Here is a 24,119-nt window from a genome sequence, read left to right on the forward strand (position 1 = left end):
ACAGGGAGTTCCTGAGTAAATGTCCCCGCTGGAATGGACAGATCAAATATTAAGTACTTCTCTAAAACAGTTCTCGGATTTTGTGGAAGGGGGAAACCTGTGGGAAGAAAAACTGTCTGCTCAGCCACTTGCTGAGAAACTGAGGGTTCCGCAATATGCAAGCTGCATTATTGGCATCCAGACATCTTAATTGCTTAGCACGGGCTTGCTCGTTTATGTTTCTAAAAAGTCACTATGTTGATGAGGGGTGGACTCCTTAAATTGCTTATTTTAGTTTATTATTATTAATCTTTTTTTTTTAAATATCTTCCTAACTTCAAGTTCTTGTTTAACTCAATTTAAGATCTTTTTATCCTCTGCTGCTGGGATGACACCTCTGTATCCTGCTGCTGGCTTCTAACCCATTTTTTCTGCTGAGCCAAGATGCTGCAGTCAAGGGGGAAAAATACTCCTGAGGAGTTGTGGAGCCAATTCTGCACACTGGGAAGCTGAAAAGCTTGCTTTCCCTTGTAGTGCATTAAAAAGCTTTGTAATGATCCCATTACTGTTGTGGCCAAATAAACACTTTTAAAATGTGGTTTATAACTTGACACTCTTTCTTTGCAGAAACAGTGTTTCCAGACCAAAGCGACTTCGAATATGGTAAGATTTATGTTGTTTATTCATTTCAAAGATCAAAGCCAAATGAGTGTTGTATTTCTACTGATAGCATTCTTTAAATACACAATAAATTCCTATAAGTGTTTCGTGTGTGGTTTTTGTTCCTTTTAGATTATGAGACATTGCGGACAACAGGGGTTATCCTTGCTGTCATTATGTTTGTCTCTGGCATATTAATAGCCCTGAGTAAGTTTAGACTTTAAAATATCTGTAAAAATATATATGTAATGCAAAGGCTTTGTAACATATATCAATATAAAAATATTGTTTTGGTAACTCATCTATCATTCCTCAAACAGGTAAAAAATTCACAAAATGTGTAAAATCCTCATCCAAGTAAGAGTTTAGCAGATGATCCCCCCTGTGCATGTTGTATGAATTTGCCATCTTTTTTTAAATAAAAAAAAAAAATATATTTATATATCCTACATTTCCTCCCCCCCTATCCCTGCACTGGATGCCTCTTCTCAAAATGCCCCTATTCTGCTCTTTGCACACACACTTCCAACACATTTATAAGATTACACAGATGTGGCAAATCACATGCGCATAGTAAGCATTTCTGAATGGACGCATCACTCTTCCTGTGTTGGTAGTGAATGGGCAGTGTCGATTCTCAGATTGTTGCATGCTGCTTGTATAGTAAGACTGGAAGAAAGGCGAGAGCTGCTGTTTAAATGGGGCAAAAGCTGCATATTGGTCTATAGTTACACTTAGAAGCCTGTGGCTTCAACTGCATCTAGATCTACCTGATATTGCAACCCCGATAATGGAAACACGTCAAGTTGAAGTTGTTGCCACAGTATTCGAACCGCACGAGTATGTTTTTATTGGAATTATTGATGAATTTAATTTTGAAGTCACCTCTTGACTAATTTCCTCCTTTGTTTTTCTAATTGCAGTTCCAGCTCATCTGGTACTCAAATCCCAAAGACAGAAGGTAATTTCATTTATCTAGATGGAACTGTTTAGAGTGACTGTGTGCGCTAAAACTTTGCTATTTTTCCATTATTCTCTCTGACTTATTTCCTTTTCTTTTGCAGTACCTCCTCCAACTGTATAGGCATTACAGCACAAGCTTGAAAACAAAAACAGAAGCCCATGCTAGCAAATAGATACAAGTAGATCAGCTGTGTTGGTGGCCACTCCTCTTATGGATAACATACCTCTGATGGGTGATTGATAAACAGGGTTTTCTTATACAACCTGACCTCATCCCATATTATTTGGCAAAGCTGCAAAACATCTGTCTGTAGATTACTCTGTGTAGTGTTTAAGATGAAAAAGAAATGACAAGGACACTCAATGTTCACATCAAACACAGGAAATGGGTGTGGTTTCTCTTCTACATCTTTTACTGTTATAAAACAATAAAATCAAGAGCATGATTACAAAATTAGAAATGTGTCCATCATGTGTACAGCAATTGAAACTGCATTCATTGAGCCAGTTTAACATTCGTCTTTATGATTTATTCCTTTTTTTTTCTCCTGCGCAGGATCTTTCAAACAGCAGATCCAGCTGGTAAACCAATCGATGGAAAAACAGAATCATAACAAATCAAAATTTGCAAAATGAAATAAATGAAAAGTCAACATTCATTTTGAGGTTACCTTTACAAATATAACAGTCAGAGCTGATTCAGTTCTAAAGCAACAGTATTCAATTCCCTGTAAAGGCTAAAAGGGAGACTACTTTCAAATGGATCCCATCTACTCTTGTTATAAGAATGTCAGAAATTATTCTCATGTGAAGCAAGAGTGTAGCAAATGAAAAGCATGTTCATGAGAAATGTTATGTGGTTTTGTTGTGAGATTTCCTTTGTGCTTTACAGGAATTTACAGCGTGTCTAATATAAAGGATGACACATAAGTGAGAGGCTTACTTGTCACTCAGATTACACTCATTTAATCTGTGATTAAGTTTCACTGTCATTGCAGTGAAGGTTGGTTGAAATTGGCCTTGAAAAATAAATACTGTGAGTGTAAACAAAAGTGCAAGCTTCTTATGTGTTGCTGTATTTTCCATGCTGCTAATTTCTGAAGCTGAATGTAAACGGGACTGTTCAAAGGGTACCCCGAAGATCAAAAGAACCTGATGGAATTTAAGCACTGTTATCGTCCTCGCACTCATGACTCATGAGTAAAAAGTACAGTCAGTCAGACAATTTGTCACCACACTTACTCATGTAATGCCTCTTCGACAAAGAAAAAAAAAACATATTGTCTGTCACAATCATTTTTAAAAACATAGAGGTTTTACCCTTAAAGTTTCCTTTTCCACAAAGGAAAGTGCACCTGAGGTTACACAAATATGTATGATGCATACAGAAAGGAGGTTCAATCGTACAACAGATTATTCTCATTCCAAACACACATGAAGCACACATACTGATTGATATGACAACCATCACTCACTGTATCATTATGATAATATTTCAACGAGGGGGATTTGAGACAACAAGAGGTCTTTCAGGGACATTGTCCTGGAGCTTATTTTCACGATTTCACAGAAATCAACATAAAACCGGGAGTTTAGCCTAACAGAAAAATAAATATTACTCCACCTTCGACTACTACTTTTTTTTTCCAATAACTAATGCTAATGTTTTGTAGTTCTGTTGTTTCATTGCAAAATGTTAAAAAAAATAAATATGTTACTTAAAAACTTTCAAATGCATGCCTGATTTCTAGCAACAGCGTTTCGTGGAAAAGTCTTCACAGAGATATCACATTTCGGAATGAAATCCTTCACTCACAGAGGAATACTTCTGCCTAAGAGTAGTAAATAAATAAAACACTACAGTTTTACAGAAACTAAATACCAAGCAAATTTGAAGCTTTAGAATTAAAGCATCCTTTGTCTATTGCAATGTGAATTACACAGCATTTGGAGATTTATATACCAAAGTAGTCTTGTTTACTCATCAATATATAGGCTGGATACTCCCAGAGTGTCATCAAAATAAAACGTAAACCCCCCTTCTCAACAGAGGAACTATCTTAAAGACATATTCCCTCCAAAATGGGACTACAAATTATCTGAGTCATTCCTGGTCCTGCAAGGACACGATACGTCGACGAGAGGAAGCACTTCGTTTCTTCAGCATGAGCTTGAGCTACAAGTTAGGAGATAAATTAATATAAGTAAACTGAAAAATCAAGTCAATCACAAAAAAAAGAAAGAAAAAAAAAAGTGAAGATATGGGTGATTACCTGTTCTCCCAGCAGGCCGCTCTGCAGCAGGTGAGCTGGCTGGTCATTCTCCAGATTGCGGATGCTGGGATCAGCTCCTTTGCTCAGCAGCAACTGCAGGATCACCTCCTGGTGGAGGTTACCATGGAGACCGGCTGCCATGTGTAAAGCTGTGTGGCCGTGAGCCTGTGGGGGGAAAAATATAAAAGCCGCATAACTCGGACTGTTCACAGACAGCTATAGCTGTACGCTTACACATTATGTATTTGCGCATAAACACGTGTATGCATAAAATTCTGCTCTGAGTTTCTTGTCAGTGTGGGACTCACTTTCATATTGACAAAGTCTTTCATGTTCGGCAGGGGAATGCTCAGCAGATAACGCACCAGATCAATGTTCCCCTCCTTCACAGCCAAATGCAGCACAGTCTTGTTACTTTTGATTTCCTGGAATTGGAGAATTGGAAGTAATGGGAGAGACATAATGAAACCACAAGTCAGACTAGAACCGCTAAAAAGCGTCAAGCAACAAGGAGAAAACAAAAGAGAGAACAAAGAGGGGAATGGTTGGCAGCATGACGACATCTTGGTTAGATAAAACCCCAGGTAGCTTAAAATTCTGCCTTGAAGTACAGGCCTTACTGTGTTGAACTTCACAGTTGACCTACCTGACTGAGAAGGGATGCCCCTGCACCAAGTAGCATCTGCACACAGGACAGCTTCTCAATAGCTTTGGTCTGAAGATTAACATCTGCATGCCCATTGGTAGACAAAGCCTTCACCGTGACACTGTGAGAAATGGCTGCACAGTGCAGAGGGGTCATCCCTGAGACAAAGAAAATATATATCTTTTAGGGGTTCCAGTAAATATGTTGGAGTTGGAGCTAAAAGCAAAGATGTTATTTTACCTTCAAAATTGCGGGCCTCCAGGTTGACGGCCGGCCTGCTCGACAGAATCGCCTGCAGAAACAGATCGCTGATTAGATCTCCTCACTCTTATCTTTGCTTGTTTTGTTTTTTAAGTCATGCCAAAGTCATTTAGTAGTTACTGTAGCTTTACCCGCAGAACCCCTGGGAATCCATAGTGGGAAGCCAGATGAAGAGCGGTTTGTCCATTAACGTCACAGGCGTTGATGTCCGCTCCCAAAGACAGCAGATCTTGGACAATGTCTGCCTGGTTTGCCGTCACTGCCACCAGTAAAGCAGTCTGCACAAGCACAGGTAGTATACACATGTATTTTAAGAGACCATGTCAACAACAATCAAACTGAATGATGTTTTTTTTTTTTTGTTCATACCTTTCCCTTGTGTTCTTTTGCATCAAGTCTCCCTACATCCCTCAGCCTCTCCGCAGCAGCATAGGCACACTCTCTCAGTCCCTTGGCAGTGTAGATGTGCAGGATGCTGATAGAGAAAGAACACATCACAAATTAGTTATGAATGAGACTACATAATTGTGGTAATCCCCACAGCCAATTTCACTCTATTTTCTCTCACGAGTTCACTTGTGACAAGGAATAGAATTTGTAAGATTGTAATTGTCACTGAGCATGAGTGGCTGACTCATTTTCATATTTAGTTTTTTTTTCTTTATTCATCTGTCTAGGATTACCAAATGGGTTCTCACTTTGAGCTCACGACTGAAAACGAAACTGTAGGAAAGTAAATAAATTGTGTACTCGTGTTCAAAGAGCGCAATAAAGTTATCAGCGGGGGTTTGCGTGGGTCCAGAAAGTGAACACGCACTGCATTGCAAAATATCTAGAAGAATTAACACTTACTTGTATTTTAATGTTTGTAATGCAGGCTAGAACTTAAAATTGAAACCTCAGTCCACATTTCCCACTGGCAAATTGACTTTTATTCTCTGCTTTAAATCTCAATAGCCGGTATAAACCAAACACTCCCCGCTAACACACTCATGATCACTCACGTGTCTCCGTCTTCATCCTGGCAGGTAGTTCTGCTGTAGTCCATCCTGCTAAGCAGCATTCTGGCTTCCTCGAGCTTGGTGGCATCCATTGTTGAACTGAAAGTCAGCTGTGTGGTCTGGCTTGGGTCCAGAAGTGACCAGGAAGAATCTGAGAGAGCCCCCAGGCAGTCCTGTGCAAAGGAATGCAGATTTTACTCAACAAACTCAAGATAGGATTATCAAACTTGCAAAGTCTGCAAACAAAGGCTAACACTTACATATGGCTGGGACATTGTTTCCACAAATGGATGGACTGGTTGCTGTGTGTATTCAGGTGTCATTGTGTGGCTGTAGGTTGTGGTAAAGCTGGTTCCTGGTTGGTTGCCATAGAAACTGAGTGACTCAGGAGCTGGGGCCCACTGCTCATAGCTCACTGCCATGTCTGAGTAGCTACTTGCTGCACCTAGAAAGAAGAAAACTTCTTTTTATCACTGAAAAGATAAAATTACTTAAATAACAAGATCTCTGATATACTTTTGGTTGATTCTCTACTCTCTGTGTTGCAATCATTTGCAATAGTTTTTGCAATAGTTGAGGTCAGTGTTAATAAGAAAAATGCTTATTAATGCCTACACATCCAAAGTTTTTTGCATTTAGTCTTTAACAGAAGCTGCCCAGTCCTTACCTGTACAGGAAAATGGTTCTGATGGAGGCAATTGCTGCAAAAAGAAGAAGAAGCAGGAAAAACTGTGAACAATCAAATCCTGATAATGTAAAATTTGATGAGATGCACAGGTACTATATGTGCTGGCTTACTGTAACAGTAGCTGGAGGAACAGGACTTGTGCTGGTTGTCGGGCAGCAGGGTGGCACAGAGGACGTCTCGCGTCTTCTCTTCTGCTCCAAGAGTTTTTTCACTGTGGGCAGTGTGCAACACGGCTTCTCTTTTGGCGCTGGGAAAGTAAGTAATATGGAAATTGCTCAATTTTTCAACATATTACTGGCAAGCCTCCTCAGTCCTTAGAGCGGTTGAGCAAGCCCAAATCATGATATTCCAACCACCTTGCTTCACAGTTGGTGTGAGGTTCCTTCCTTGTCTACTGTCCCCGTGACCAGCTGTATACACCATAATGATCCTAAAGGTTTGCCTAGCTATGCCTATATGTGTCCAAATGCAGGTCAAATTTGAATGTCTTTGTTTCTGTAGATGCACTTAGACACAAACAGAAGAGTCACCTGCAGACCCTGTGATTCCTTGGTAGCATTTTTGGACCATCAAATCGTGTAGCCTCAATTTAGCGAAGGGTGCAATTAAGGACAAATTTGAGACTTCTTAAATCTCATCCCAGTTACAGGGATCCACAACCTTTTTTTGTGTTTAGATACCTCTATTAGAGAGCTCTTTAGACCTTGGCCTAATGGAGGGAGATGAGAACAACAGACCCAGAGGTTCAACTTGTTACACAAGCGAGACTAATGATTGGAACCTGATTCCAACTTCACTGATTTTAAGGTGTGGTAAGTGTATGGGCATGAGCGTACTTTTCTTTTCTTTTTTTCTGCGTGATTCATGTCTTTAAATTTATTCAAATGTACATAAATGACAACAAAATGTAAATTTTAGATACATGTTCTCTATCTGTTGCCTTTTTACTTCTTTAATCACATGACTATATACTGGTGACATTTAATCGATATCAGAGGCAATGTTTAATCATCACTAGTCATTTGTTTGCTTTCGTCTAGAATGTCTTGGAGTATCGAAAGGTTTTCTACAGCCAAAGATACATTTTCTTTTTCTTGTTTCTTACAGACTTACTTTACAAAGATCTAAAATAGGGTGAAGATGCAAATTTTGAGATTTGAAAAATGAAAGCAGAGAACGCTTGAATACCTGCCTCTTTTTTTTTTCTGTTAATCCACTAATGAATGAATGCAATGAGCGTTTCATGTCTGGAAATATCAATTTGAAATGTTTTCCAACAAAAGGACAAACTTGTTTACAGCCATTAAAACTTAGCTTATCAAAAAGTTAAACCTTTAAACGAATAAATGAAGTCTGATCACAGACAGCCTTTTTATGTCTGCAGAAGTGGATTTACTCTCACTGTGTACTCTATGGAGTCTATGTGCCACTTGGCTTTGATTTGTTGAGGGTTAACTGTCAACCAGCCTAATGATATAATTATCACTGATATAAATGAAGCTTAAAAGGTATGAAAGCATCAGAATAAGAAATATAAAGTGAGTCGTGAGCTTATGATTCATTTATCAAATGAATCACAAGCTGTACAACTCTCATCACATCTCATTTTCTCCACGCTCACCTTTCACATACATTCACATCAAGTCCATTATGCAGTGAGTGTGTTTTCCCTTTCTGATACTAAAGTATCATTTCCACTGAACAGGTAAAGGAAATCAGAAAAATAGGAAACAAATATTACAAAACAGAATTCAGATGTTTCCAGCTGAGATGTTGTGACCACACAGGTTGTTTCCTCAAAAACTTCACCCCACATGTGTAAGATAAAGTGATATTTCCACCCTGTCTGTGGAACTGCGGTACAAAAGACAAAGCTATGCAAAACCTCCTCCATTAGGAACACAGATAATGTGGCCAAGCAAACCAGACAGATTAATCAGAAAGGCTGTAGTATGGGATAACCACTGCTTATTTTCTATGACATCTTCCTGTAGTACCGCTCCGTTACGCTACACAATGGCAAACCACATCTTCCTGCCTTGGTGTGTCACAGGCTTGTCACCTCAACACGTGTAGTTGCCTTGTGCTTTCTATTGAACCATGTCTGGAAGGTAGAGCACAAGAAGTCTGCTCTTTTGTCACGTCTCTGTTTTGTTTTGTTTGGGGTTTGTGTTGTTGTTGTTGTTGTTGTTTGTTAGCTTTTACTTTATGAATATTAAGCCTTACAGGGACAACACAGCCCTGTTCACCAAAGCAAACACACGGAGTGTGCGCTTCCGGAAAAAAAATGCAAATTCGACCACTGAGATGAAAAAAGAAAAAAAAGAAAGAAAAGATTGTAGATCTCTGTTGGCAAGCTGTGTCGCTTCTTCTCAAAGCAGAAGGAGGAAAAAAAGAAACAATAATCTCACTTCCACTTAAAAACCAGTCCTTGACAATAAGCTCATGGTGCTGTGTGTCATATGCCGCCCCCCCAGCACACAATAAAGGTCACTTAATGAGAATACATGACATCAGTCTGTACATTTCAGGGCCGCAAGTTTCATTTTCAAGTTCAAAAGGTGTTACTATAGGTTACTCAATCCTGACTCATTTTAACTTTATATCAAAATGTCACTTTTGGCCCGGTGATGTAATGCTGCAATATAAGTGCATATTCTCTGTTTAAAAGTATCTCTGAAAAGATGCCACCAGTTGATCGAAGTTGCCCTGTAGGCTGCCAGACGCCAGGAAATGGCCTGGGGGACCCACGCATGCACATACATTTGGGCTTACACTAATCTAACCCCCACGCAGCTCTGGGCTAGACTGTGCTATATTCAAATAGGTTTTGTGGAAACCCCTGGACATTGAGTCATGTGAGTGGGCGGTTGGGGATTCCGACGACCTTTCTCTTTTGGCTCTATGCTCGGTGAAAAGAAAGAAGCATACAGCCAGTTTCCTCATTTTGTGGTTTAGCAGAGCTGAATATGTAATCGTTCTGCTTGTTTTTTAAGGGAGACCATAAACAAATAAGCTTAAGCAAACAAGATGCTGTCACGTCACACAGCCTGCCTGTCTGGCACTAATCATAAAATGGGGAAATGAAAACATACTAGCATGGGTGGAGGTGTATTAGGGTTTCCCCAAATGATGTCCTGCTTGTTGGATTCACCCGAACTGTGATGTCATATATGAAAAACCAAGCCAAGAGGAAGGCTAGTGCATGAAAGCACCAGTGAAATGACTGAACTCACTGTACTCTATTCATATCAAAAACACATCCCCCTATTGGCATAGCGTGGCAAACATAGTCTGACTATAAAAGCACACCAGGAGCTGAAAAAGAGCGATTCCTGCCACGTTTAGGAGGCAGCATCCCGATTAAAATTCATAGAAAACCCTATCAGATGTGTCCTGTCCTGTTGATGACATAGGAGGTCTGTGTCGACGTAAGCTTTTAAATGACACCTCATTGTAATTAAACTCTAACACACACACGCACAACACAAAAACGAGAAACAGCTTCACCATCCCTGTCTATATAAAAACCCGAAAAACATACAAAGTAATGAGTTAGCGGTGTCGTCATCACAGTCAAACTATTCACACGATCAGGCTTCTAATCTGCCGCATCAAAAGCACAAACGTACTCACATTTATCAAAGTGCATGTCAGAAACTGTTTTGCTGTGAAGTCTTCGACAGATCGTCCGCTTGCTCGCCAACCTTTTCAATGAGGGATGACCGAGGGATCTCTGACGCTCTGCCACGCTGTAGTCTGTCTGGCTTGTTTTCTTGTTGTGATAGTGCTCCACACAGAGCATGCAGTCCCTTTCCCCTCAACCCCCAGCTGTGGTCACGCCCTCGAGCACGAGGAGGGAGGGCAAAGCGTGAAAAGCAGAAAGAAAAAAAAGAAAAAAATAAAAGTGTGAGAACGAGCTGTGAGTTATGCGAGCAAAAGGTATGACAAGTGAATAAAGAGTTGTTTATATTTAGGCGCTGTTTCGGACAGAAGAGCGTTTATTTATAAATGGTTACCATTACTTCACCCTGCACCAGCTGAACGACTAAACCGCCTCAGGAATGAGTAATGGGTTGTCCAGTCTCGTAGTAGGCTAACAATAAACACAATCAGACATTCTGCTTATAGAGTACGTTCGCTTTTAATACTTGAAGTACATTTTGAGGACAAAAGTGAGTGATGGCGAAATACATTAGTTTTTACGTTGCGCTGAAAGCCTAAACAAGCTGGAACTCCTTGACTGTTTTGTAGTACAGTTTATAATGACACTTATGTCATGTTTCAAAAGCTCATCTCAAGTTGGTAGTTTTAGATGTGTGGAATCAAAAAGGTCGTGGAAGTGATCGCAAAAGTACAAGTGCCTAAATGTTAAAGTAGTAACTGGCAAAGAGATAAGTGATCTGAAATTTTCAACATTGCGCTGATGCAAAACAACGTTTGATAGAAAACTAAAGAAATATAGTAACACGTTATCTCAACCTACTGTTATTATGACTTATATAAAGTTCTAAAGATAATGAACTCCTATCAAGTTTGTTTTTATAGCCAAAAAATGTGATCTCAGCTTACAGTGAACAGGGTATTTATTATGATTTAAAATATCAATTTTCTGCCATTCTGCTGCCCGCAGTGTCAATAGAGATGCCCAGACCTTCCTTTCCAGCTCTTCTTTGTGGACTGTATGTAAACTCCATGTAAACATATTATCTTTCTCTTATCTTTGTTACCAGTATAGATAAAGTCTTACGGGAATCTCTGTGTCACCTAAAGAGAAAAACAACATCAAAACATCCAACTTGGTGGTGAGTTGTTTTTTGTTTTTTGCCAAATGACTAATATATATGTTTAGGGTTTTTTTTTTTTGCCTACTTTCTCCATAAACAATTGTCAGACAACACAGAGAGAGGCTGAACAACATAATAATGCAGAAAGATGTAAACAAGTGGAAAAAAGAGTTTAGAATATATATTTAAAGAATGTGTAATTGTGAAAAAGTGCTACTAAACAATGTTAAAGGAAAAATGTGTCTCATCAGATATTTAGCTGTGGGTTTAGTTATTTTTGAAAGGTTTGGATATTCCATTTGTGTGCTTGCTGTAAATATGCTCTCAGATATGAACCTACCAAGAGGACTAAATACACACTTCCATATATTCAGGACTAGGGCTTGTGACCTGTACATTCATCACAAAATCTTATAGTGACCCTAATGCTCGCCCTGTCATACATGTTCCCATTGTGGGAATTCATATTAAACAATTCTCAAATAATTGAGCAAAAAGTGCAGTCTTCAGGCTGTCCTGAAGTCTGTGGTTTTCTGTATTATTCTCAGTCTGAGTGGGCGTCCTTAATATGATTATCATTGTCTGTAAATACAGCAGTCATGCTCACTTGCTATTCAAACCTTTTGTATGCAAAGGGAAGCTAATCAGAAGAAAATCAGCTTAAAGAGAGGGTGACCTTGAAGACAGAGGTGAAAAAGCCAGTTTAAGACAAAGGTTGAACCTCGGAGTGCAGTATGAAATATGTAAAGGAATAAGATAACATAAATAAGGATTATTTTAATCTGTGAATCATGCAGACCTACTCTAGTCAGATCCAAAACTGTAAATGGCAAGCTGAAAATGAATGTAATGGGTAAACTTCAAGCTTTTGCATCTCTTGTATGTGTGAGAATTCTGTGATTTAGGTTTTTTCCATTTAGAAAAAGAAGAAAGAAGCAGAAAGGATCAAAAACAATGAATGGAAGAAAGTCAGATACAAAGAACAAGGACTGTACCGTCTAGTGATTATAATACAAATATATACCGTGTTGGAAATATTTACTTATCTATATACTATAGATATATATCTTCAGATGTTTAGTTTATATCCAGTAGGCATAGTTAATGCATACAGTGGACACAGTTTAACAATAAGCCCATCCAGCTTTAACTGTCTGTGCAGCAGTCCCAAGTTTAGTCTTCATTCTATTAGATGACTCTGGACCCTGATGACTTTTTGTTGCTGAAAGCTCTGTTTAGTTCAAGGAACAACTCAGACTTGAAAGGGCAGATAAAAGAAGGGAAACTACACAAGATGTTTTCTGTGTTTAGTATATCAGGCTGTGGTCATCCACAGCCCAGCCCAAAGCCTAACCGAGAGTTCTGGCTCCACCTCTCAGTAAATTCTCCAGATGGTTTGATCTATATTCTACATCCCACATTTGCTCTGCTAATGCCAGTATACCTGTACACATAACTACTGGAAATACCTCAGGTCTGCCACACGCTCAGCTACACTTTTCCTAGTAAGAAAGAAAACTAATAAGCTTCTTTCAGAGAAAGTTATGCATCATTCTTCAGAGAATCTTTTCAGGGTAAACAATCAACCTCTGGGGACTTCTTCTCATGTTTTGGTAGCAACTATTTACAGGGCTCCAAAATTATGTTAAAAGTATTTTTTTTTAACTATTTAAAGTCATGGGGATTTTAAAGATTTTAACTTACTTTCTTAGTCATACTTATGTTATTAGATTAAGTCACAGTAACTATGTAACCATCAAAGATATGGCAGTTCTTTGATGTCCCCTTATCTTCACATATTCAGAAGAGATAAGTGTCTACAAATAACAGTATTCTTCTTAAGGAGGCTATTTAAAGGATAATGAGAATCTGTAGTTAATTTGCTGAATAATATCTTTAATGCTAAGCATAATAGATATACACTCAGTGGCCACAATATTAGTTACACCCAAATCACCTGCTCATTAATACAAATATCAAAATTAGCCAATCACACAAAAGCAACTCAGTGACATGGACATGGTCAAGATTGTCTGAAGTTAATACTGAGCATAAGAATGGGGAAGGTAAGTGACTTAAATGACGCTGACTATGGCACAGTCGCTGGTGCCATACTGACTGATCTGAGTATTTCAGAAACTACTGATGCACTGGGATTTTCCCACACAACCATCTCTAGGGTTTACAGAGAATGGTCCAAAAAAAGAACATGTCCAGTGAGTGGTAGTGAACATGTGTTGTTCATGCCAGAGGTCAGTGGCGAAAGTAAATCAAATCACAACAGTTTTCAACTGAGCTACAGAAGAGCATCTCTGAACACACATGTCGAATCTTAAAGCAGATGGGCTGCAACAGCAGAAGACCACACAGGGTGCCACTCACACAGCTAAGAACAGGAAACTGAGGCTACAGGTTACACAGGCTCACCGAACATGGACAACAGAAAACTGTAAAAACATTGCCTGCGATTTCTGCTGCAACATTTTGATGGCGGGGTCACCACCATCCTGCTTTGTATCAGTCGTTCTGGTGGGTGGTGTTGGTGTAATGATGCTGAGGTTGTTTTCTTGGCACACACATAGACACTGTTTAAACACCACAGCATAACCTGAGTATTTTTGCTTACCTTAATGACTGCTGTACCCATCTTCTGATGGCTGCTTGGAGCAGGAAAATACACTATGTCACAAAGCATAAATGATCTCAAACTAGTTTATTGATCATGAGAATGAGTTCACTTTTCTCAAATGGTCATTATGGATTTGCAGCTAACAAAATCTGCAGCAACCGTGTGATGTTATCATGTCAATATGGACCAAAATCTCTCAGGAATGTTTCTAGCTTGTTGAATCAGTGTCATGAATAATTAGAGCACTTCTGAAGGCAAAAGGAGGTCCAACCTGATACTAGTAAAGTGTACCTAATGAAGTGGCTAGTGGATTGCTTTACTAAAATAGTAACCAACAAACCCAAAGTATTTTAAGACTCAAATGTTGAACTATGTTGTTTTATTATATTATATGTTGCTTCACATCAAGAAGGTTCTGAGTCTGCTGGCATGTTCCCCCCATACTCTGGTTACTCTGGTTTCCTCAGTCCAAAATCTAGAAATTACTTGGATTAGATTAATTGGTGATTCCAAATTGCCCATTGGGATCATTTGGATAATTGCCCATTCAAATCAACCATGAATTGGATAAGCAGAAGAGAATGGATGGATGTTAATTAGAATAGAAGGAAAAAGTGGAAGTACCAATTTCAGACCAATAATAAATATCAATGAAGAAATGTAATGCTAAATTAAATAAAACAGGGAAGTGTTTTTTTCACCTTCTAACATTATAGATGTGGTAAAAGCAGTACTCTGTGCTTTTCACAATCCTCTATAAGGTAACTAACCTCACCCACAGGTTATACATTCACTGCTTTTGTGGCTACAAAGCTTGTTTACAGAAGAGACAGCAAGAAAGCAGTCCTAGCCATGTGTGCATCAATGTGCACCTTTATTTTTCTGTGGTCTTTTAACTGTTTTACTTCAATTTAAGTGTTTAGTCCTGCTATTTCTCCTTTATGTTTTCTGCTTATTTATTGATCTTTGGTCTAACAGATGAGCTTGGTTATTCTATGAGAAGGCCTGCAGCTCCCTCTGCTGTTGTACAGCTAGAATATAGCAGGTGGCAGTGCAATATTGCTGACCTGAACCGAAACCGAAGTCAAACCGCACTGAACAAAATACAAGATTTATTTTGCAACCACTGGATAAAATGTGTAAACAAAGAATTTTACAAAAGTCAAAATCTGAATTGCTGGAAGAAGGGTTTCAGTGAAATGTATTTATTACAGTTTAGTTATTCAAATGAATCCTGAAATATCATTTTACGATTATATACATATTAAATAAAATATAACTTTTCTTTTCTTTTTTCTTTTCTGGATTTTAGGAGTAGCCAAGAGTTATGTTGTAAGCATCAGCAGTGGTGACATTTAACAACCCACAGTTACTGTCAGTGTGAACGCTGACAGCAACAACATTTGAAAAAAACAGAAACCCAAAACCACATTCAGCAGCTACAACAGCTAACAGCAGCAATGGACTGTAGTAAATAAATAAAACTGATTCCCACATTCTTCCTTTCAACATTGGATATATTGTGGGTTTTTTGGAAACAATGTTGTACTCCATTAAATACAGATTCACTCTGTCAGAGCTCAGCTGTTATTAAATAATCTGTAGTGGAGACAAGCTTGCAGACGGTGCTTCAGCCCACCAAAGGAAGTTAGAAAGTTTGACGTCAGAGATGTCAGAGGAGAAAACGAATAGCAAGTCACACCATGTTTTGGATAGCAGAAGGCAGATCAGCAAACCAGAGAAGGTACGGTTTTTTTGGACTCCCATTTACTTTCTCTTCATCATCATTTTTAATTTTAAAGATTTAATCTGTCAGAATGTTTTTATTCGGTTAGATTATTCGAGGAAAGGTTGGATTTATAAAGTTGTGAACAGGAAATGTTTGCATATGAAATGCAGTTGCTTGAACTGAATCTTTTAGGTTTTTTTGGGGTTTTTTTTTAAATAATTGTAATGATTTAGACATATGTTAACATTTTCTGAATTTTTCATTTACTAATTTTATCTCTATCGCTTTGTAACTACCCACACAGTCCATCATGTCTCGTTGTGATGTAGAGTATACAAAAGAGGTCAAGCCTACAGTTCTGAGACATTTCAGATGTTCTGTCCTTAATACAAAAATTAAAATGTATCAAAATTCGAAGAATGGATACTGTAACATGAACTTTATTCTCCACATCTTTGGAACATGTAATATAGGACAATGTTTGGTCTCTTCTTGTCTTTCAGATAGACCATAACTGAGCTGACCTTCATGGCGATGGCAAATAACAAATTCCTCACCGTTGTCCTATTTGGTCTTTTTTTCAGTAAGGATGATTTAATAGTATTTCTCTTTTCTTTTTGTACACACACTCAAAATGAAGGTGGTCTCACACAGGAAAGTAAAACCACAAGCTGCTGTGCACAACGGAAACTTAACTGACTTGTTAGAGGAACTTAAAGTAAGTTTCAACTAACATATCCCTCTTTGTTCCCTTTCTTTCTCTAAGGCCTTGCTCCAGCACTTGCTGGTAAGTATCAAAAAAGATGATGTGTCAACTTCCTAAATGCATTAAAAAAAATGAATCTTAATGTTGAGAAAAAAAATACAAATAAAAGTAAATGTAGAACTAGGCAACCAGTCGTGATGACTCAGTTTTTCTCTACATCTCTTGGGTTTTTTTCTTTCTTCCCACTCCATTTCTGTCTAACTGTCTGTTTCTCACTTTTTGTATTTACCAGACAGCACAGTGTCTTGCTACAGGATTGAGCCAGGAACAATAGCAGGCATCATCTGTGCAGATGTGGTGCTGACCCTTATTATTGTCGTTGTAACATACCGATGTGCCAGTTTTCGGCGTCAAAAGATAGATAATGGTAAGATGACGGTGAAGGGCTCGCCGGTCCCTGGGAGCCCTTTTATTTTATCACATTGGATTTCTTTTTTTCTTTCATATTCACCTATAAGACTGTTTCTCAACTATATTTTCACTATATTCATCAAACTGACTTCTTCTGTTATGTGTGATTTTAGCATCAAGTGTATACTTTCAACTAATAGCTTTTCTCCATTGTGCTGTCTCTTGTCTGATTTCTTCACAGCTCACAAAGTGTATATGAATGTCCGGGCCAACTGCAAGAGCTAAAAGGATGGTGCAGTGCATGAAAACACTTTCAACTTTCTTGTAGAAAACTGTTTACCTTTTTTAAAGAAATCTCCTCTGAAAATTAATTATACAAAAAAATCTTTAACTATTACATTTTAAGTTGAACACATTGTTTTACACATTTTATATCTTACTTCTTAGACTTCAACCTGTTAATTCATACTACAAAAAATAAATAAAAGAGTCTCATAAATGGGATTTCATACTCATACAATGTGGACTGTGATTTTAAATATGTTACAAAGTTAGATAAGATGTGTTTCAGTTTATTTAGTAGAGACTTTGAAAAAGGCAGTCCAGTTTTATCTTTATAGTACCATTTCACAGCAACAGTTGCCTCAAGGTACTGTTTATTGTAAAATAAGGACCCTACAATAGTACTGCATTTTAATAATATTAATTGTGTGTGATAATAATAATTACATATGGTTAACATTCAAATACACTGTTAAAAACGATCAAGGAAACATTTGAGCAATCTTAACTTTAATTTTTGCTCTGATTTTGTATAAACAGCCCTCAAAGCATTGTTACAGCATTTTGATTACAAAAAATAATATACAAGGATTCCAACTTGAGTATTTTATTCACGGACATCAGATGTGTGGTTTAAATCTTCCTTTAATATTTTTCAACAGTGTTATTTAATGTTAATTTAATGCAAACTATCGAAATAGTTTAACGGGACATGGAGATGTTGTGCAAATGTTCATATTATATTTACAAACTGTAAAATGTATAAAAAGTAATGCTAAAAAAATGTCCACTTTAGCACATTAATAAAAGAAAGCTAAAACATTCTTGTGTCTGGTAAGTTTTTCTTTTTTAAAGATGGAGGAATATTTCATCTTCTGACATGTTCACAGAACACATTTATATGGTTTTTAGCCAGTTAACTTAGTCTTGTTTTTCTACATTGTATAGCTTCACAGATTGTTCGGTTGCTCATTACTTTCTGTTTGTTTCTCGCTTTCATCTACTTGGTCATTCTGTAGCTGACATTTAAGACCTGATTAGATTTCAGACATGTAGGACATGATTAGATTTGGAGCGTGGTTCCGCTGTGTGGTTAACATGGCTCCACTTTGTCCTTTCAGGCAAACACAGAATGAAAAATGCTAACCAAAGTGATTTCATATCTCTTTACTTATGTGTCTGATCTCAAGTACACAGTGTGCTTGATTGATGTACAGTGTCTCCTTTCAACCGTCTCTTATTACCTTGTGAGTCATTTACTTTCACAGTTTTGTGGATGATGTCAACTTTTAAAGCTAAACTTCCGGTGATATGTAGCAAATATGCCTTGCTGCCTGTTTCTTTGTTAATTAACAGAAAATGTTACACAACGCAACATTTCCCTGTTAATCTGTGTTTGTGTAAAAAAGTGTATTTGAAATTATTTTTATATTTTATATTTTATTTATTTTGTTTTATATTTTAAAAACAGTCTTCCAAGTAATTAATTTCTAAGTAATTGAATAAAGGTCAAGAGTGTCACCTAATAAGACATCAGTTCAGGTTTATGCTCTGAGCCACCTGATCATCGCTATGTCTCCACTTCATTGGGCTCACATGTCACCTGTCACCCCCATTTATCAGACATTACTTTTGGTGGGGAACTCTACAAAGTGATGTTAAAGGCTATAAAGTTGCCTGTTCCACCAGTGCACAAAACAAAAGCAGCACTCAATGACCATCAATGACCATCAGGTTTACTTCAACCACTAACCACCCCCATAGACCTTGGTCACATATAACTTTAGACTTTGCTACCAGCGAGCCCGTTTCCTCCAGTCCGTAATTCTCCCTGCAGTTGACAGGTTCTCCAAGTCAGGCCATTTTGTCTCTCTGGACAAACTCTCCTCTGCCTCCGAAAACACCAAGCTCTTTGTGGCTCATGTTTTCAGACTCCACAGACTCCATAAGGTCTCTGACAGAGGTCCTCAGTTCACTTCAGAGGTCTGGAAGACCTTCTGCACCTCCCTGGGAGCCAAAGTAAGCCTTAGCACCGGATACCACCGGCTATCCAATGGTCAAATCGAAAGTTGTCGACATGTTTGGACCTGGACTCTGGAAGCATTACTAAGGACCGCTGATGGACAGCGCTGCTACGGGGATCGGCTGAGAAGACCAAACCCCAAGTATGCACCAGGGCTTGCTGCCAGAGGCATTCCTCTCAAATCACGCAAGCTAGCTCCATGCTATATTGGATCATATTAAGTCAACACCTCCATGTTTTGCTCACCTCCCATCCATTGACAGCAATCAGCGAGGCAATAGCTAAGCGCAGTCATCCACTCTCCGCCAGTTTGTCAGCTACCTCATGGTGGTAACCAGGCCTCATTGCTTCGTATCTTTATGTCTATGCTCTTTACTTGCCTTGATTTCCTTGTGCCTTCAGTTTCTGACATGACACCGCGTAACTCGTGTGCAGCTCAAGTTTTGGCTACCCTCCTCAGAGCTCCATGCTCTCCTCCTGCAAATAAGACCGCAAATTCAGTGTTCACCTTTTCCCCAGTAATTGCTCTCCCCACTCAACACCTAACTTAGTTCTCCCTCTGTTTCAATGCCTTCATGTTAGACACTCACACTATGTTCTTAAATCTGTAAAGTGAAAGTAAATACAAAACTTCAAGGATGTTTCACTGATAATTATCAGAAACAGTCAAAATGCTTGAATTTGTCTTGCAAAATAGTGATACTGAAAACATGAAAAACACAAGTCTTGTTTTAATGTTCATACACTCACTGATTCTGAATTTGTGCTCAATATATCACTGGGTGTCCTGAAACGCAGCACCCAGTTGCTACTAACCCTCTTAATTACTACGGGAACAGTAATGTGTATATTTGGTTAAATGTGGGAATCTGCTTGACAATAACAGTGAAGCTTTCATTTTTACAGACAGTACACCCGACTTATAGATAAACCGGTGGTTTTAAAGCGGCTCAGAGACTAGGTAGCTCTTACTGTGGCCAACCGCTCGCACTAAACCACAGGTCATGCGGAAACGCTCTATACAGAGATACCATCACACGTATTTCTGCAGAAACTGAAGGTGTAATGAAACTGACCTCACACAGCTCCTTATCTTTGCCTAGCCTAGATTTTATTTTTATGAAAACATCGCTAAAAATTAAAATTAAAATAAATTAAAGGATTAAAGTCAAATATTTTCTTTTTATAGAGCAGCATTCCTCACAGAAATGTGGCAAAAACAGAACCACCAGCTTCCTCTTCTCTGAGTGGACTCACTTCTCCTCCTGCTATCAGAGTCATATGCTCACGAATCCTGACACCCTGACAACGCTCCCTGTGGACAGCCCTTTACCAGAGAACCCTTCTACCTTTCGATATCTAGGTGCGAGAGCCTAGCGAAAGAGAACAGAAGGACCGGAGGCTCTCACCCTCCTTGTCTCATTTCCTCTTAGACCAGAAACCAAAAACTTTAGAAGATGTCTGATGCTCTCTGTATTGTGGGTTCGTTGTTTGGTGAGTAGCGTATACTTTGGTTTTGAACATCTATAGCAATGGTAGCAAAGGAACACAGGACTACCCTCGATTCTTTTTATAACCTGAGGTTCGTTTATTCTTTTTCTCGCAGGCTCATCAGAAGGACAGCAAGGTATCTAGCTTCAACTCTTTGCTCGTGTATGATGTGTGTGTTTGGCTTTTGTATTTCAATCATATGTTGTTGGGGTTTTTTTTGTTTTAACAGAATGTGGTTCCTGTTACCTGATAAACATGGAATCTGTAATAGGCATTATTGCCTCTGACATCATCTTGACCATCTTCATCACTATTTCTGTATTTTGCTTTGCAACTCATCAGAGGAGAAAGAGGGAATGGGAATCACACAGTGGTGAGCACTGTATTCGTGTGCCTTTCTTTACATGTGTATGTTTGCCTAGTGGTGTTATGCCAAATGGGCATTAACCTGACACTTCTAAATCTCCTATCAGGCAAAAGAAGTGTACCATCATCAATTTCAAAGAAAATGGCAACAGAGGTCACAGAATCTCCATACCAGGTGATGTATAGACTCTTTTAAAAATAAAAAATGACTAACTAAAAACACACTTGAAACAAAACAATACATATAATGTATATTATACGTATTACAATGATGCATTGATTTGACTTTTCTGTAGGAGTTACATGGAGTCCAGTCAGATGTTTACAGTGAACTTCGGCACTATAGGAAATGACTGAATAACATAAAAAGTATCAAAGTGCTGACAGTGTCCTGTTTGTAATTAGCTCCACAATGTAAAATATAAACTAAGATTTGTCACATTTACTCGCAAATAATTTGTTTATTCTGCATTAATTGATTGATGTTGTATTCAGTGAGTACTGCCTGGCACTAAATGTAATCGTTGCTGCTTCACGTTCCTGTTTTAGGCTGTTTTATGATATGTATTTGTATCTAACTAATAATAAATGAAACTACATTTTAAAACCAGATTTTTGGCTCAGACAGATCCTGTCAAGTCTTCAAAAGTAATTGCATTGCTTCATTTATGATTTAATTGATGTTGGCTTTATTTTCATCACACTCTGACAGCTTACACCAACACACCCAGCACAGGTTAAATCAAAACATATTTATTTTTTACATTTGTTTGTTTGATCAGAGAACAAAAACGTGTGCTGAAAATCTAATTTTGGATAGAAAAAGTCCCTGCAGTATCCGGATGTGGAAGCAAACTGTCTTAAGTTGAGTCTCCTGAGTCAACAGACAGTGATCCGTGATTCATAAGGAAGACATGCAATCTGAAAATAGAGAGGAAAAATGTTAAAACTGCAATCAGAACATGTGGAACACAAGCCAGATATAGAAAACTGGTTCATCTTAAGTGAAGGAAATGTGAGGAATTAAGTCGGGCAATGTGGCATCAGTGGTTTTCTAAGTCAGGTTGGTTACTTGGAGTTATACTTGAAATGTGATTCAAATCCAGAGGAAACTGACCTCTGTGTGCTCATCAAACGACATGGCTCTTGGATGGAATGGGCAAGCTGCTGGGCCTGTGCTCTTGTGGGACTAAAGCAAAGAAAAGATAGGATCACAAACACTGATATAACCCTCTGGAAACAGTCACTGTGTGCATTACATTAGTAATTAAGAGAACAACAAATTCTTACCAACTGGATAGGTTTCAGAGCTCATATATTCTCTGGTTTCTGTGGGAATATTAACAATTGTATAGCTTTTTTATTTCTCACAGCATAACTCCTGGAAATATGTCATACAGAATATGGTCTTACCATCATAGTCCGTTTGTTTATTGGTGCTGACTCCAGCCAGGCTGTCACTGCTGTCTTCCAAACTACCCCAATTTGGCCTTTCTCTGATTTGGCCATGGACCAACATACCACTCATCCCATTAACTTTTCCTCGTGTGGCCCACCTTTGGAGATTGGTGCTTTGACCGCCACCCTCCCAAGCATTTGTTATCCCTCCTTCCTCACTGTCTCTGCTTGCTTGGAGTTCTCCTTGACTCAAACTATGCTCCCTGCTCCCATGGTCCTGAACCAGGCTGCTGGTCATATCCATCGCTGCCATACCGTCTTTGCCCACTACAGTCACCTTCCTTGACGGAGCCTCATTTTTTGCCACAGCTCCAGGAATCATGATCTCATCGCTGTCAAGGTCTTTGGATACATCTAGGAAGAATGGAAGTCATTGCTATGCCATCTGAATCACCACATTCACCGCACTGATACAGACAGTTTGATTCAATTGGCTAATAATTTTGATTAAAAGCACTGCACCTCTGCTTTCATCTCCATTTTTGTCAAACGCATCAGGTTCTGAAATATTAGAAAATGTCTTTGTTTACTGATATTGCATTACATTCTTTTTTACTAAATTTGCACATCATCCAAATTGCTCACGTACCTGAACATCTGTTGGTTTCAGAGCTCTCTGTAGATTTGGCATCTGACATATCTGTGAATGAATTTTTAGCCATTTATTGAAAAAGTAATTGTGCTTTTTTGTTTGTTTGAGTTCTTTTGTTTTGTTCAGTGTGTTTTTAGATGCTCTTTAAAAATGAAAAAGGAAACAACAAAAAAGTGTACCGTCTGAGTCTTGCTCATTCACAGTGCCACATAGAGGGGTCCTTTGTGCTGCATTAAACAAGTAAAAGTAAACAACAAAAACAGCACGATTACTAGAAATGTTTCTGTTCTCTTTAATGCACTCAGGATTTTTTTTATAGAGAACCAAAAGTAATTTGAGGATGTGAGTACATCTGAAAGCTACATTTGGAAGCACTGACCTGTGACGGCTGCAGGTGTGGTCCTTTCTGTAGTAAGTGCTAGTGCATCTACAAATTTGCAATGAACAAGTCTTGTGATCATTTCAAACAATGGTACAAGCATTGTTTAGCGACATGAATAGTTCTTACCATGTAGAAAGCTTAACACATCTTCTTTTGGGGATTGCCCTGTTAGACAGATTTGAATTTTATTACAAAATTAACAGTTTCCTGAACAATATTTAATTATTTACTCTCTTTCAATGGTTTACCTTTGATAGAAGCTGCCACCACCATATCTGAAAACGGAAGCAGGAGCAGGCAACACAAGAGGCTGAAAAAATTATTCAAGATTTCAGTTAGAAAATATATACTTATATCAAAACTAATGCAATATCTCATTTGTGGCTAGTACATGAAAGTAGCTTTAATTACAGAAGTTTAAAATGCAAAATAAATCCATCCAGACTTACATCTTCATTGCTGACTTTGGGTCCTGGGTCTGTCCACTGTTGGTCAGTAAGGGTGCAGTTAGGTGGCTTTTATGTGCTGCTGCTTTGTCTCGCTTTGTGACCTTTAATAGGCCTTGCCTTAGTTAATTATAGATTCTCACAAGAAGTATCCAATCGAGTTTTAGTCAAAGACTGTTTCTTTGTGTTGAACAGTGCGTGAATGGCACGTAGAGGAGCAACAATTAGGTTAAAGGCTCTGATATGTTTACAAAGGCCTATTCATTTCAGTTCAGTATGACAACAATCATTCTTAACATTCACAGAAGCCACTGGTCTTCCCCTCATTTATGTGTTAATTACAGGT

At 38.4% G+C, this 24,119-nt stretch overlaps 5 protein-coding genes across 6 annotated transcripts in view; 3 read left to right on the plus strand and 2 right to left on the minus strand.

The window, feature by feature from the left end:
* LOC308406014 (uncharacterized protein) overlaps positions 1 to 2,280 on the plus strand; it is a gene marked incomplete at its 5' end in the record, with an annotated part of 2,618 nt that extends 338 nt beyond the window's left edge. Inside the window, 3 exons of the mRNA XM_080896822.1 lie at positions 607 to 642; positions 1,563 to 1,600; positions 2,159 to 2,280. Of these exons, the coding sequence (XP_080752948.1) occupies positions 607 to 642; positions 1,563 to 1,600; positions 2,159 to 2,238 (154 nt within the window). The 3' untranslated portion in view covers positions 2,239 to 2,280. The remainder of the gene's footprint in view (positions 1 to 606; positions 643 to 1,562; positions 1,601 to 2,158) is intronic.
* On the minus strand, positions 1,706 to 10,233 carry nfkbid (nuclear factor of kappa light polypeptide gene enhancer in B-cells inhibitor, delta). Its single transcript, XM_080896348.1, has 12 exons — positions 10,108 to 10,233; positions 6,582 to 6,718; positions 6,451 to 6,484; positions 6,044 to 6,228; positions 5,787 to 5,956; positions 5,152 to 5,257; positions 4,914 to 5,060; positions 4,762 to 4,813; positions 4,522 to 4,679; positions 4,184 to 4,300; positions 3,876 to 4,040; positions 1,706 to 3,778 (listed from the first exon to the last, which is right to left on the minus strand). Exons 1-12 carry the CDS (start codon positions 10,121 to 10,123, stop codon positions 3,707 to 3,709), a joined length of 1,359 nt encoding a protein of 452 aa, XP_080752474.1. The 5' UTR covers positions 10,124 to 10,233; the 3' UTR covers positions 1,706 to 3,706.
* Positions 10,234 to 10,309: 76 nt separating this feature from the next.
* On the plus strand, positions 10,310 to 17,806 carry hcst (hematopoietic cell signal transducer). 2 transcript variants are annotated; one of them, XM_080896567.1, is made up of 6 exons: positions 10,310 to 10,413; positions 11,205 to 11,276; positions 16,120 to 16,199; positions 16,383 to 16,403; positions 16,615 to 16,749; positions 16,975 to 17,806. In XM_080896567.1, exons 3-6 carry the CDS (start codon positions 16,145 to 16,147, stop codon positions 17,016 to 17,018), a joined length of 255 nt encoding a protein of 84 aa, XP_080752693.1. In that variant the 5' UTR covers positions 10,310 to 10,413; positions 11,205 to 11,276; positions 16,120 to 16,144; the 3' UTR covers positions 17,019 to 17,806. The 2 variants fall into 2 exon arrangements, with proteins under 2 accessions (XP_080752693.1, XP_080752692.1); XM_080896566.1 differs by lacking the exons at positions 10,310 to 10,413; positions 11,205 to 11,276 and adding an exon at positions 15,559 to 15,631.
* A 2,629-nt stretch (positions 17,807 to 20,435) lies between these two features.
* tyrobp (transmembrane immune signaling adaptor TYROBP) lies at positions 20,436 to 21,500 on the plus strand. The gene is made up of 5 exons (XM_080896217.1): positions 20,436 to 20,532; positions 20,645 to 20,665; positions 20,759 to 20,902; positions 21,003 to 21,070; positions 21,192 to 21,500. Exons 1-5 carry the CDS (start codon positions 20,496 to 20,498, stop codon positions 21,246 to 21,248), a joined length of 327 nt encoding a protein of 108 aa, XP_080752343.1. The 5' UTR covers positions 20,436 to 20,495; the 3' UTR covers positions 21,249 to 21,500.
* A 132-nt stretch (positions 21,501 to 21,632) lies between these two features.
* LOC308405546 (uncharacterized protein) lies at positions 21,633 to 23,860 on the minus strand. Its single transcript, XM_080896216.1, has 11 exons — positions 23,777 to 23,860; positions 23,576 to 23,637; positions 23,454 to 23,492; positions 23,325 to 23,372; positions 23,125 to 23,172; positions 22,943 to 22,993; positions 22,816 to 22,854; positions 22,309 to 22,707; positions 22,186 to 22,224; positions 22,013 to 22,084; positions 21,633 to 21,816 (listed from the first exon to the last, which is right to left on the minus strand). Exons 1-10 carry the CDS (start codon positions 23,782 to 23,784, stop codon positions 22,026 to 22,028), a joined length of 792 nt encoding a protein of 263 aa, XP_080752342.1. The 5' UTR covers positions 23,785 to 23,860; the 3' UTR covers positions 21,633 to 21,816; positions 22,013 to 22,025.
* Between the last annotated feature and the right edge of the window lie 259 nt (positions 23,861 to 24,119).

The sequence above is a fragment of the Rhamphochromis sp. 'chilingali' genome, assembly GCF_963969265.1.
Source record: "Rhamphochromis sp. 'chilingali' genome assembly, chromosome: 11".
Classification (NCBI taxonomy): domain Eukaryota; kingdom Metazoa; phylum Chordata; class Actinopteri; order Cichliformes; family Cichlidae; genus Rhamphochromis; species Rhamphochromis sp. 'chilingali'.

Excerpts from the sequence above, each read along its gene's own strand:
- nfkbid (XM_080896348.1), bottom strand. Across the intron at positions 5,957-6,043 it reads AAACAATGTCCCAGCCATAT|GACTGCCTGGGGGCTCTCTC; the intron begins GTAAGTGTTAGC and ends TCCTTTGCACAG. Across the intron at positions 4,301-4,521 it reads GGGCATCCCTTCTCAGTCAG|GAAATCAAAAGTAACAAGAC; the intron begins GTAGGTCAACTG and ends CTCCAATTCCAG.
- hcst (XM_080896567.1), top strand. The coding sequence starts at position 16,145 with ATGGCGATGGCAAATAACAAATTCCTCACCGTTGTCCTATTTGGTCTT. Across the intron at positions 16,200-16,382 it reads CCTATTTGGTCTTTTTTTCA|GCCTTGCTCCAGCACTTGCT; the intron begins GTAAGGATGATT and ends TCTTTCTCTAAG. Across the intron at positions 16,404-16,614 it reads CCTTGCTCCAGCACTTGCTG|ACAGCACAGTGTCTTGCTAC; the intron begins GTAAGTATCAAA and ends TGTATTTACCAG.
- tyrobp (XM_080896217.1), top strand. The coding sequence starts at position 20,496 with ATGTCTGATGCTCTCTGTATTGTGGGTTCGTTGTTTG. Across the intron at positions 20,903-21,002 it reads GGAATGGGAATCACACAGTG|GCAAAAGAAGTGTACCATCA; the intron begins GTGAGCACTGTA and ends ATCTCCTATCAG. Across the intron at positions 21,071-21,191 it reads TCACAGAATCTCCATACCAG|GAGTTACATGGAGTCCAGTC; the intron begins GTGATGTATAGA and ends ACTTTTCTGTAG.
- LOC308405546 (XM_080896216.1), bottom strand. Across the intron at positions 22,994-23,124 it reads GAATGAGCAAGACTCAGACG|ATATGTCAGATGCCAAATCT; the intron begins GTACACTTTTTT and ends ATTCATTCACAG. Across the intron at positions 22,225-22,308 it reads TAAACAAACGGACTATGATG|AAACCAGAGAATATATGAGC; the intron begins GTAAGACCATAT and ends ATATTCCCACAG.